Genomic DNA, 12,449 nt, shown 5'->3' with positions numbered 1-12,449 from the left:
TGTATGTATGTATGTATGTAAGTTTGTTTGCAGCAGGTAATCTCCGAAACTACTCATCTGATTTCAAAAATTCTTTCATCAATATTTAGAATAGAACCTCAGGGTGGACATAGGCTGTATATTATTCCATTAAACATTCATATAAATTAAAATATATAATCTAGGTTAAGGCTTTTATGTCCAACAGATGGCGCTACGAGTATGACACCCTAAGTTTACTTTTCTGTGAGGCATTATGCTTTTCTGTGAAAATAACTAAAGCAGATCATCTTCTATCTATCTATATAAATAAAAATGTAATGTTTGTTTGTTCCTACCAATTCCTTTGAAATTTTGACACAACGCTGCATTGTAATATGCACATGTTTTTATATAATATACATGTCGAAATCCCCCCCCCAGGAGATGGACAGGATTAAGTCTTACTATAAAGAACTCTGCCTCTATTTATACTATTTTAGATGCAGTTTTTTGCGTTTTTGATTGCGTTTTTATAGGGTACGTCAACAGAATACACACTACAAAGGGATTTTTCGATATTCCCCCCCCACAGGGGAGAAGGACAGGATTAAGGCTTACCGTGAAGAACTTGGCTTCTATTATACTATTTCAGATGCGGTTTTTTGCGTTTTTGATTGCATTTTAATAGGGTACATCAAGAAAATGTACACAAAGGGATTTTTTGAAAAATTTCCCCCCATGGGGGAAGTGTTATACATTTATAATAGATACATTTTGAGCCACAACAACGTGTGGCGGGGTCTGCTAGTTACATAATAAAGTAATATTTAATATTAAAATAGCCATAAAAATTTGTTTAAATATTTTATAATAATTTTGATTTGAATATTCTAATATTTTTTATAAAATAAGTTTAAAGAAATAATAAATATAATAAGGAAAAATAACTTTATTATATAAATTTATTTCAGGTCTCCAAATTATCTAATGCGACCATGCCATTGCCAATTATCACAGATGGACAGTTACATCTTTTATGGCCTTTGCCGCAGAAAATTATTCAAACAAAAGATGACAATTTTATATTATCAGATGACATAACTGTCAATGTTATTCATAGCCCAGATAATGGTAAGTTGGTTTTTGATTTTTATCATGGGTAACCCTCGACTTTCAGACATTTGTTCTTGGGTCAATTTGCTCTTTCATATACTATATTTTGATAACTTCAACTTGCATTTTGTACATCAAATTTGCACTTTTGTATACTTTTATCCAACAAATAAAATACAAATACGTCACACTAACCTTGTATAGCTTTGCAGATAATATTTAGAATGTAACACTAACATTTTCGACCCATTTCTAGGGTATTCTTCAGGTGTTCTATAAATTTTTCTGATGCAATATGAGTTTAGTTCTGATTTTTAGACATTCCAGTCTCCAATGCTTCTAGCTTCAAAATTTGTTTTTTAAAATTTCAAAATTTAAATCTCCAAATGCCTGCCATATATAATAGGTGCACATCTTTTGGAGATTTAAATTTTGAAATTAAAAAAAATAAATTTTGAAGATAGAAGCATTGGAGACTGGAACATTTAAAAATCAGAACTAAACTCATATTGCACCAGAAAAATTTATAGAACACCTGAAGAAGACCCTAGAAATGAGTCAAAAACATTAGTGTTACATTCTAAATATTATCTGTAAATCTATACAAGGTTAGTGCAGTGTATTTGTATTTATTTATCACTTTGTTCATTGGATGGATTTAACAAATAAAATGTTTGAATTATCAAGAAGTGATACTTTCTGTTAGGTTTGGTTTTGGTAACATCAGAAATTACTGAAACAAATTAATTTTTATGTTATACAGATAAGGGATTCTGTAATTGTATCTATATTTTCTCTGTAATCTTTACAAGTAAGTTTGAGAATTTTAATGCAGCACTTCTAACCAAGTAAAAATAGTAAGTAAAAAGAAGTATCATTATGAAGTAAAATAATTAAGTGTTATTTTAATTATGTAATAATAAAATATTGGAGTAATGTTTAATAATGTAAAGTAGTGATACAGGAGAGATTTGTTAACAATTTTTTGTGGTATATGATGTTGATATATTAGAATTGTCAGAACTTTTTTAAACTGTAAGTAATGATGTAATCATTGTATAGAAATCAGAACAGTGATGATATGTAAAATACTGATTTTTGTTTAGGATTAGCACTGCAGAGGGAATGAAATTATACATTGTTCTGAAATGCATTTGTAATGATAAGTGAATAAAATTGTAATATCATCATCATTGAAAACCTTTGGATGTTAGAAGTGCTGTATTGAAATTCTCAAACTTGTAAGAATTATAGAGAAAAGAAAGATAATTTGTATGTGTTTTTATTTAGTTTCTATATTGTAAATATAGTGGTACCTAGTACTTTGTATTTTGTTTATTACAGAGACTGTTTGAACTCCGTCTTGATTTTTCCCATTAGAAATATGGAAAGCGAATTAATCTGTTTCCAGACCCTAAACAATGTCCATTTTGATAAACTTAAAACAGCAAATATATATATAATTTAAGGTAAAAATAACACAATTAAATGCTCTAATAATAAATTAAAACACAAAAACAATAAATAAAATACATAAATATGTTGGGGTTGAACAGAAAAATTTTGCATATTTTTAACAGCTGTAGTTACTTAAAGTACATGTGTAATTTAATTATAATGGTTTTCAAATTTAACGCATTGTTGCTAATGTGCGATTGTATTCTTTGTTTAGAAGCTTATTTTAAACTTTTTACTTCACATTTTGTTTGTGTAAAATCAAGTTGAAAGATCTTTAAATAAAAAACATATCAGCACCACATTGTACTTCATGAGTTTTGAAAAGGATATAACACTGCACAAATTTGTACTGCATAATGTGTACAAAGATGTTCCTAAACTTCAAACATGTCAAATATGGTTTAGTTCAAATTTCCTGAACATAACTTTTTAAAGGATACAAAACATAACCAGTTGGCAAAGAAAAATTGCAGGAAGAATTATTAAAAATTGGCAAATAACATGCAGTGTATATATAACAAAATATGTCAAAAATAAAGCAAAAAAGCACCGAAAACATATGAGTGTGATGCTAGAGTGAGAGATGACTTGAAGATTGCATTTATGCTTTGAATACATTTTTTCACTGCATGCACTGTTCACTTTAAAGCATCGTTTGAACTCCAAGGTGAATTTTTTGCTGGAATTTAGTATTTGAACTCTGATGCATACAAAGTTAGTCGTTTGAAGTACAAAGTACCACTGTAATGATTTCTAATTTGCTATTCTCTGTAAGAAACTAAAATTTTTTTATATCAATAGGAGATTTTATAGGGTTTTTTTTGTGGTTTTCTGGAAATCAAATCCTTTTTATAAATGTGAAATGATAGTGCTTGAATTTTGGATTTTTGATATTTTTACATATTTTTAGGAATATGCTATGTCCAAAAGTTGAGGATTATCTTTATAAGGTCAGATTTCTGTATATAATCAATTTTGATGTAATGAAACTTCTGAAATATTTTGACAAACTTTGAATTTTGATTGTAATATTACAAAATATAAAGTAATTTTATAAATATTACTATTATTTTGTAATATTTTATAAAGACATTGACCAAACTTATTTAAAATAATTGTATTCTGGATTAATTTGTATTAACTTTATCGTTTAATTATATTTATTTGAATAATAAATAATAATAATTTTAAAAAGTTGACAAGTTGATTGAAAAAGTCATTAAATATAGCATCTTACTTTAAAAAAATTCATTCATTAAAAATATTTTACATTATAGCATCAATAAAAGAAGTTTTAGATCTATGGAAGACTTTTATAGTGGATGTAGAAGAAATTGGTTACAAATTAAATGTTGAAAGTTTTCTTCCAACAGACTGTTTGGCAGAAAAAGTCATCTGTCACATTAATTCTTCTATATTTACTAGACCTGAAAGTTACAGAATTGTTATTTCATCCGAGCAGGTTAGTATCAGTAATAGTTTTTTATGACTATTGAGCAGAAATTAATTTAATATCTTGGTTTGAAGAAACTTTTGCATATCTTACACAAGTCTTCTAACATAATAAATATTACAATCTCAAAAATTATTTCAGGTACTATTATTAAATAAACGTGTTGTATTGAATCATAATATATTGAATGATTGTCTTATTTTATGTTAGAAGTTTAAATATTTCTTTTACTCAGAAATTTTGATTATTTGGTGATTTATGTTTATTTAGACATTACTACTTGCCACTATTTTATTGTGGCTTCATTATACAGGAACTTCTTACAAACTTTCAGACTTTACAACTTAAATTTTGCACAAATTCCAAAGTTCTCTTGCTGGTTATGGGATGGTGTTGAAGTTGTTATTTAGCTAGTAATAAATAATAAATGTGGATTTATTTCTATTGTATATCATCAGTTTTTGTTTTTGTGTGAATTCTGACATTTCATCAAAGTTGGTAATATTGGAGTAATGGTATTTTTTTTTATTGTTTGTAAACTTTTATGATTAGTGCTTCAAAAATGCATCTAAAACATAATGGTAAATCTAGTGGCAATAAATGGAAGAAGTTTGTCTTATTACTGTGGAAATTAAACTTGACATTATAAAACTAAGTGTGTTAGGTGAGAAAAACTATTTGAAACACCTGCTACTAAGCAGTAGCAAGTGTTTCAAACATGGGTAAATGAGCATATTGTATTCTATTAAGTATAATGCAATGAAGGACCAAACACTAACAATACACGGTTATTCAGTGGTGTACAGATTTACTTTCTAGATTCATTTTCAACTTATGAACATCTTGTCTTTGACAAAACATCAGGAACCTAACCTGTTCTTAAGTAGGGGAGCACCTGTATCTCTCTACTGTTTTTAAAATTTAAATTTTCAAATAGTTTTTAGTACTTAGCTTATTGTTATCCATTTAAAGAAATTTTTCTTTGAATAAAATGAACAAAGAACAGTTTTTTTTTTATTTGGAGAAAAATGATCAATGTAATTTAGCAAGTTTTTGAACAAAGACTAAGCAATAACAAACTTTTAACTGCTTAGCCTTTGCTTTATTCTTTTAGTCAATGTATTGAATTAAATGACAACTTTAGAATATTTGCATAAGTAAATAAAATAATCTTTGTGTGAAATATATTATATTTTAGTCATGCCAGTAAATTATAACACAAACTTGAATTATATTCAAGCATTACACAACAAAATAAAATAAAATTTTGGTTTAATAACTAAGTGCTTTTGTGAATTTTATAGTTTAATGTCTTCAGTGTTAAGATTTAGAATATTGAATATTTGAAATATGGAACAAAATACAAGATATACAGAATTATGTACATTAATTAACTAAAATGCTAGATAGAAATTAAATGTAAAAAAATAATGATTTGAATTATTTTTCTACATTTAATTAATACATAAAATATAAAAATATATTGATTTAAAATAGAATGAAACTAAATAAAATTGAATGATTAGTCAAATAAAGTTTCTGCGTTTTTAAAATAGATAAATTGGCATGTTACAGTATTTCCAGCTTAATTTTATTTTATTTCATTGTGTTATGTTTGAAGACAGTTTAAATTATGAAATTTTTAAAACCAGGAAATAAATTTGATGAAAATTGTTACTGATTTTCTATTAAAGATTGTATTTTAATTGGAATTTTAATTAGATTAATTAAATTAAAATTAAAGTTCAATGGACAAGAATGAATTGCCCTGATAAAGACCCTTAAAGATTAGCAAAAAACAACAATAATGATATGCATTACATGAAAAACAATAGAAATGTATAAAACAATCAAAATGAAGACTAGAAAAAAAAAGGACTATAAAATCAATGTACTAAAATACATTAATATACAATACATTACAATAATAAAACATTTTAAAAACAAAATATATATTTATTAAATATACAATGGGTGATCAGTTAACGAACATAATTCATTCCAAGACTTTGTTTGCTATCTGAATTGTTCATTAACCGATTATCGATTTACCATAGGTTTTTATGGTAATTTGATTAATTCATTCTGGAAACTCCAAAAAATAAAAAATATATACTTTCTTACTACGTTTATTTATATGTAATAGTAAAAATACATATATATATATGCAGTCTTGCATTTTTATTAGTCATATTTTTTCTGTTTGTGGGAGTTAAAGAATCTGTCCAATGTCAATTGCCTTTTTCCCTTCATCAGGATTTTTCAGAAGTAATTAATATCATTGTAATTGTAGAGATCCTTAAGCCTATTAACTGCAACCTGGTTTGGATGCCATTCTAAGACCATTGTTCTGACATCTTCCCACTTTTTCGAAAGATCTTTAATAGCAGATATCGGCATTAATCCTCTTTTTCAGAAGAAAACATGTCTTGCTGGTTTTCTTCATTCAAGAGTTCTTGGCGTTCTTCTGTCGTCAGATCCGTTTCAGGTTCCATTATGAGCTCTTAATGCTCTTTATTTCTGAGATGTGATTTTTGTTACTCTTTTAGCTTTTGAGTCTTTCTGATTATACTGTATCTTTCTTAGATAAGATTGACATGCAGCCTACTGTAGACCTGTTCAAGCCATACTGCCCAGCAAAATCAGACATCTTCTGTCCACTCTCTACCCTTACTATTATACTCTCACCTTTCGAAAATAAAATCTGACGCCAAACTTAACGAGTGTCCGCCTGACAGTCTCGCGAATACTATAAAAGAATTGTTTCTGTCAGAAAAATAACAGGCTGGAATTACAAGGGAGAGTTTCGAAGTTTAGAGGAATACTATCTGATCAGTATATACTGGGTTGAGCGTCAATATTGACATCTCCCGCGCTCCAAAAAGTTTTGAATTGTTGCCCAAAGACGAGGGAAAACCAATCAGTATTCATTATTTTACTTTGCTGCTTCTTGTGCTTGTTCTGTGAGGTGTTCGTTGTCTGAACATAAAAATATTTCGTGAAAGTGTTTGTTATCAAATTTGTTCATAGTCCAAACTGTTTGTTAATTGATTACCCACTGTATACTTAAAAATATGACAAAGCATACCAAACTTTACAAGTAAGAATTAAAGGTATAACTGTCTTTAGGTGTCCATACATTTGAATTTGAATAAATCAAAATAAAATACGAGGATTATTATTTTTTTTTCAATCATGACTAATGCATGAAAAAATTGGAAGCATGTGAGACAGGGACAGAGTGTACACCTAGTGAGTAGTGTAGTCCTTCACGACTTGACATTGTGCCAAGTTATTTTAGACATTTGCTACTCCGCAGTAAACATGCCACCAATCCAGTCTCCCACCAACTATGAAGTATGAGCGGTAATTTGATGGCCAAAGAGTTGAATGGAGGTGAAATTCATTGAAGGATGTATAATGTGTATGGTAAGAACTTCATGAGCTACAGATGTGTGTGTGAATGGTGCAGGAAATTCAAAGAAGGACATGACAAAGTTCATGATGAGAGCAGTCAAGGGAAGAAGTGTATGATGACCGACGATTTGGTGGACAAAGTGGAGCAGTTGGTGCAAGAAAGGCATCGGTTCACAATTTCTGAGCTCATTGAGAAGTTTCCTCAAATTTCAAGGTCCACACTATATACTGCTGACTGACAGTGTTAAAGATTGGCTGAATGGCCTGGTGGCAGTGCTCTTCAACATGGGTATACAAAAGCTGGTGTCATTGTATGATGTCTGCCTGAATCTACAAGGCAGTTATGTGGACAAATAGATGGAGGCTGTAACTACAGTGGAACCTCAGTTAACGAACGTCCTGGTTAATGACCAAATCGGTTAACAAACTTTTATTTTGCAAAAATTTTGTCTTGGATAACAAACAAAATTCAGATAACGAACTTAATGGCTTTTTTGTGTCAAATTTGTAAGCTTGCCGACTTTTAGGGAAAATCAGTTAATCGTGTGTTGGTAATGATCTAGGGTCCATTCGTACATTGGTGGTGGCAAAGGAGACAAAGATGACAAGTATTTTACAGTAAAAATCGTTTATTACAATGGGAAGATGCTTACATATTTGAGGTAGTTGGAAATGGCTTATCTACAGTATTTTCTCTTGGCACTGAGGAGTGGCGTATCGCTGGTTCTATGATAGTGCAAGCTGATAAGTCGTAGCCCCAGAGCGGACGAGATGGGTTCGCTTAGTCACAGAAGTGATGGTAGGTGACAGAGCTGCAATGACTGGAGTGTCTGCAAGACACAACACAAATTTTAGGGGCACGACTTTAGGCTTAATCCAGATGAAGACGATACAGATTAATTGTCATAGAATTTTTAGGAAAACTGCATTTTGACCTTGAGATTTGGGGTTTTTATAGTATTTCTTCCTTGAATCTCACCTTACGATTAGTCCTGCGTCCCATTCCTCACTTCCCGATTGTTTACTTCTTTGTCTCCAGGTAAAAACCGAAACCAGATCAGGTCACAAGAAAGGTTTGTTCCGAGGCGTTTATTTGACACCTGTTCGTCAACTCTGATCAGAGATTGTTGATAAACCTATAAGACTTTCACTCATAATTTAGCATATTGTTTCTGCTATCTGTCATTTTAGAACTTTAACGATCGTATGTGATGTTTTTATACCCGTCAAATTTTTCCCCTTTTCCGAAAATTTAACCTAGATTGACTGTTTGTGAGCATGTTTTCCTATATTTTCATTAAAGAAAACCCATTTTACAAATAAAATTACAAAAATACTGACGGTTAGAATGGATTAATTGTATTTGCATTAATTTCTATGGGAAAAATTGCTTTGGTTAACGAACGGACTCATGGAATGGATTACGTTCGTTAACTGGGGTTCTACTGTACTGTACCTTCCACAAATAAAGTGGTTTTTTTCTTCATTCTTGTTTTTTAATTCTGGGTCAGTTGAGGTTGAAAAAAATAACCCTCTATTAGTGATTGATTTTATAATTTTTTATAAATTAAAAAAAAACTGTTGTTTGGTTTTTTCAATTATTCTTTGCCTGAAGAAGAAGAATTTATATTTTTATTGAATGTACTTGTGAATATATTTTTGTGATTAAATTGATTTGATTATATTAACAAAAAAAGACAGTTATAAGTTCAAATTCTTAGTTAGATTATACATGAAAGAAATAAAACTTTACATTTGTAAAGTCTATCAAACATCACAAATTCCGATATGGGTTCATCTGGAAGCAAAGGCTTGTTCAGGGTCTGGGTGGTGCAACTGGTAAGTGTTCCACACAGCAAGTGGAGGTTGCAGGTTCAAGCTCAAGTTTTTTCTTCCAGATGGTTCTAAATTATTTAATAAATTATTAAAATTATAACTATTAATTTAGGTAAGAGATGGCACCTAATGTCTTTCTCTAGTAGCAAATTACTTAGTATTAATCATTAAATTAGCACAATTATAGCCTGATTATTTAGGCAATCATTTGGTTATATTTGTAAAGTCACACTGATATTTGTAATAGTTATAGAATTATGACATTTTTGTAGTTTATATGGAAATCTCAGGTGACACAAATAGAAGCAGTGTGTTTGTACTATTCAGAATGACTTAAATTATATCTAGTAGATAATATTTTAAAAATATTTAAAAATTTAGGATAATACATATTAAAATATTACAAGTTTAAAAACTAAACAACACAAAAAAGGCAGAGTTTTTTGAATAGTCTTCTATTCATACATACACAGACATCTGAAAACCCGATATATTAGTAATATGCCAAATGACTTAAATAAATGCAGAGAAGTATCCCGATTTAATCTGGTAGTCATTTGGCATATTAATTCTATTCATCCATTTACATTAGAAAATATTTTACTCACTTCAATAATCTGTGACATAATAGAGTAGAAAAATTATACTATTAATGAGTTTTCAAAATAAATCAGTGTGCCTATTTATTTATTAATTTAATGTTGATTTGTTGTTAATAAAATTGATTTAATGCAATACTCATATTATTTCAGATAAGACTTCTTGCTTGTGATATTCAAGGACTTCACAATTCAATCTGTACATTTGTGCAGTTGTTAAGATTATATAAAAAAGAAAATGGTATACCAACAATGTGTGTAAGTCTTTTTGTATTTTATAAATAACTTATTTTAGTCACAGGGAGTTCTTTTTATTACATGAGTTTGAAGTTATGCAACTGTATACTCTGACATATATATTTTATTTACATAAAGAATTCAAAGTTTTATAATCCATAATTTAATCTTTTATGAGGACATTTAGACTCCTTCTATATCCTTAGTTTTGTAATAAATATGGAGACTTCATTGTTGATAACACAATTTCCACATCTATTTAGAATAGTGTTGGTCTCAACAAATGGCCTGGATGAAGAGGAAGGAAAAGAAATTAATTGACTTTTGAGATGAGTAATAAGATAAGGAAATTGCAGTGATAAGCTGCATCAATTTCTTTATCTTATTACAGTGATAATTTGCAGTGATAATTTGCAGTAATAAGTAAGGATGCACCGATAAGCAAAATGGCCGATTACCGATTAATCGGCCATGCATTATCGGCCGATACCGATTAATCGGCCGATTAGTGTTAATAATTTATTGCATTAATAGTGTGAGATCCCGGAGTTAATTATACAGTTAATTATAATGTGGAAAAAACCTATTTTTCTCCATCTGGTATTTCCATCTCCCTTGGGTCAGGTAAACAAGAGACTATCCAATATCCTCGCAAAATCAACAATCTCTTCCTTTGTTTCTAAAATAAATCTCAAAACTTAATTGTTGATGCATGGAAACTTCGACATTGTTTAAAAAGCTGAAGTATTTCTGTGTTTAACAGAAACAAAATATATTTCTTTAACCGCTGATATTTGGACAGCAACTACAAACAATTCTCCTTCTTTAAGTGTAACAGCCCACTGGTTGAAGGATGATTTTCAGCAGGAAAGAGCTGTTTTGCAAATTGTTTCCTTTGAAAGTTCCCACACAGCTACACGAATCAGTGAACAGTTAAAAATTGTTTTTGAACAGTATAAGTTGACAAGTGATAAGATATTCTTAGTACTAAGAAATTCTGCAGCAAATCTGGTAGCTGGAATTAGGAATTGCAACTTAGAAGCATTATCATGCTTTATACATACGCTGCAGCTGACACTAAACGAATGCATATTTTCTAAACAGGATGTGAAAACTATAATCACAGTTAATAGAAATATTGTCACACATTTTAATCATTCTGCTGTAGCTGTAATCAAATTGGAAGATTTGCAAGAAAAGTTAGGTTTGAAGAAACACAAATTAATTCAAGATGTTCCTACTCGCTGGAATTCTACATACTACATGTTGGAACAGCAAAAGGCCCTTGTCAGATATGCTATAGATAATAAAATTCCTACGTTGAGCCCATATCAGTGGTCTCTCGTTGAAAACATTATTCTACTTGTAAAACAATTCAAAGAAATTACTGTGGAAAGCCAACAAACGGGAAGCCACTTCATCTTCAATAATTCCCACAATAGAAACTTTGAAATTATTCTTATCAACAGCAAAGATCAGTAGTTCCTTTAGTGGCATTAATACCACAACAGAAGAACTAGAAAATCCAATAAAAAAATTTTTCAGCATATATAGAATACAAGTCTTTATGCTTGTCATTGTTATTAAATTCAAAATGAAATTTCAAAAAGAAAATATGGTAGAGGAAATCTCAATAAGAAATAAATTTTGAAGCTTCTACTTCTGGAGTGATCAAGATGGAGGTGAATTTCTAAGTTTTTCTGATTTATTTGATGAATTAGCTTCTGGTAAACAAAAGAATGAAGAATAGCGTGTTTAAAAAAACGAGGCGAACAAACGTTTCGATCAAGAATTAGAAACATATTTACATTTATCCCTTAAACAAAAACATAGTGACATATTTTTGTAGTGGAAAAGTTCAAAAAAACTTTTTCCTAATTTGAGCAAAATATCTATGAAATATTTAACTGCCTCAGCATCTTCCATTGAAAGATGCTGATTGATAAATTTCAGCACTGGAGGTAACATTTATGAGCCGGCAAAAAATAGGTTATGCCCTGAAAATGATGAAATTCTCATATTTTTGCATTACAATTTAAGGGTTTTAAAGTTTAAATATTAAATTTTTATTTGTTTTATATGTTTAAACTTTAAACTTATAAAACAAATAAAAATTTAATTTTTCTTCTTAGCTATTCAATACTTTTTCTTATGTAAAGTTTAAACTTTATAATATACGTTATATTATACTTATAATATGAATCGATAAAAGGAATAATTTGATTAGTAAATTTTTTTTAATATTCAGTTTGTCATGTAATAAATAATAAATATATAACAGAAATTTATTAGTTTTTATTACTAGCATTGTACGTAACATTCTAACAAAAATACCAAAATGTAAAATTGGCCGATTATCGAAACCGATTAATCGG

General features: G+C 29.3%; 1 protein-coding gene across 1 annotated transcript in view; it reads left to right on the top strand.

The window, feature by feature from the left end:
- The window catches only part of LOC111636934, a 20,552-nt gene extending 10,415 nt beyond the window's left edge, over window positions 1–10,137 (top strand). Inside the window, exons 2-4 of the mRNA XM_023382321.1 lie at window positions 933–1,092; window positions 3,810–3,994; window positions 9,991–10,137. Coding sequence (XP_023238089.1) covers window positions 933–1,092; window positions 3,810–3,994; window positions 9,991–10,122 — 477 coding nt within the window. The 3' untranslated portion in view covers window positions 10,123–10,137. The remainder of the gene's footprint in view (window positions 1–932; window positions 1,093–3,809; window positions 3,995–9,990) is intronic.
- Window positions 10,138–12,449: the final 2,312 nt, after the last annotated feature.

The sequence above is a fragment of the Centruroides sculpturatus genome, unplaced genomic scaffold (assembly GCF_000671375.1).
Source record: "Centruroides sculpturatus isolate CEXI.00-Female unplaced genomic scaffold, Cexi_2.0 scaffold128, whole genome shotgun sequence".
NCBI classification, from domain to species: Eukaryota; Metazoa; Arthropoda; class Arachnida; order Scorpiones; family Buthidae; genus Centruroides; species Centruroides sculpturatus.
This window is presented reverse-complemented; position numbering and strand designations above follow the sequence as displayed.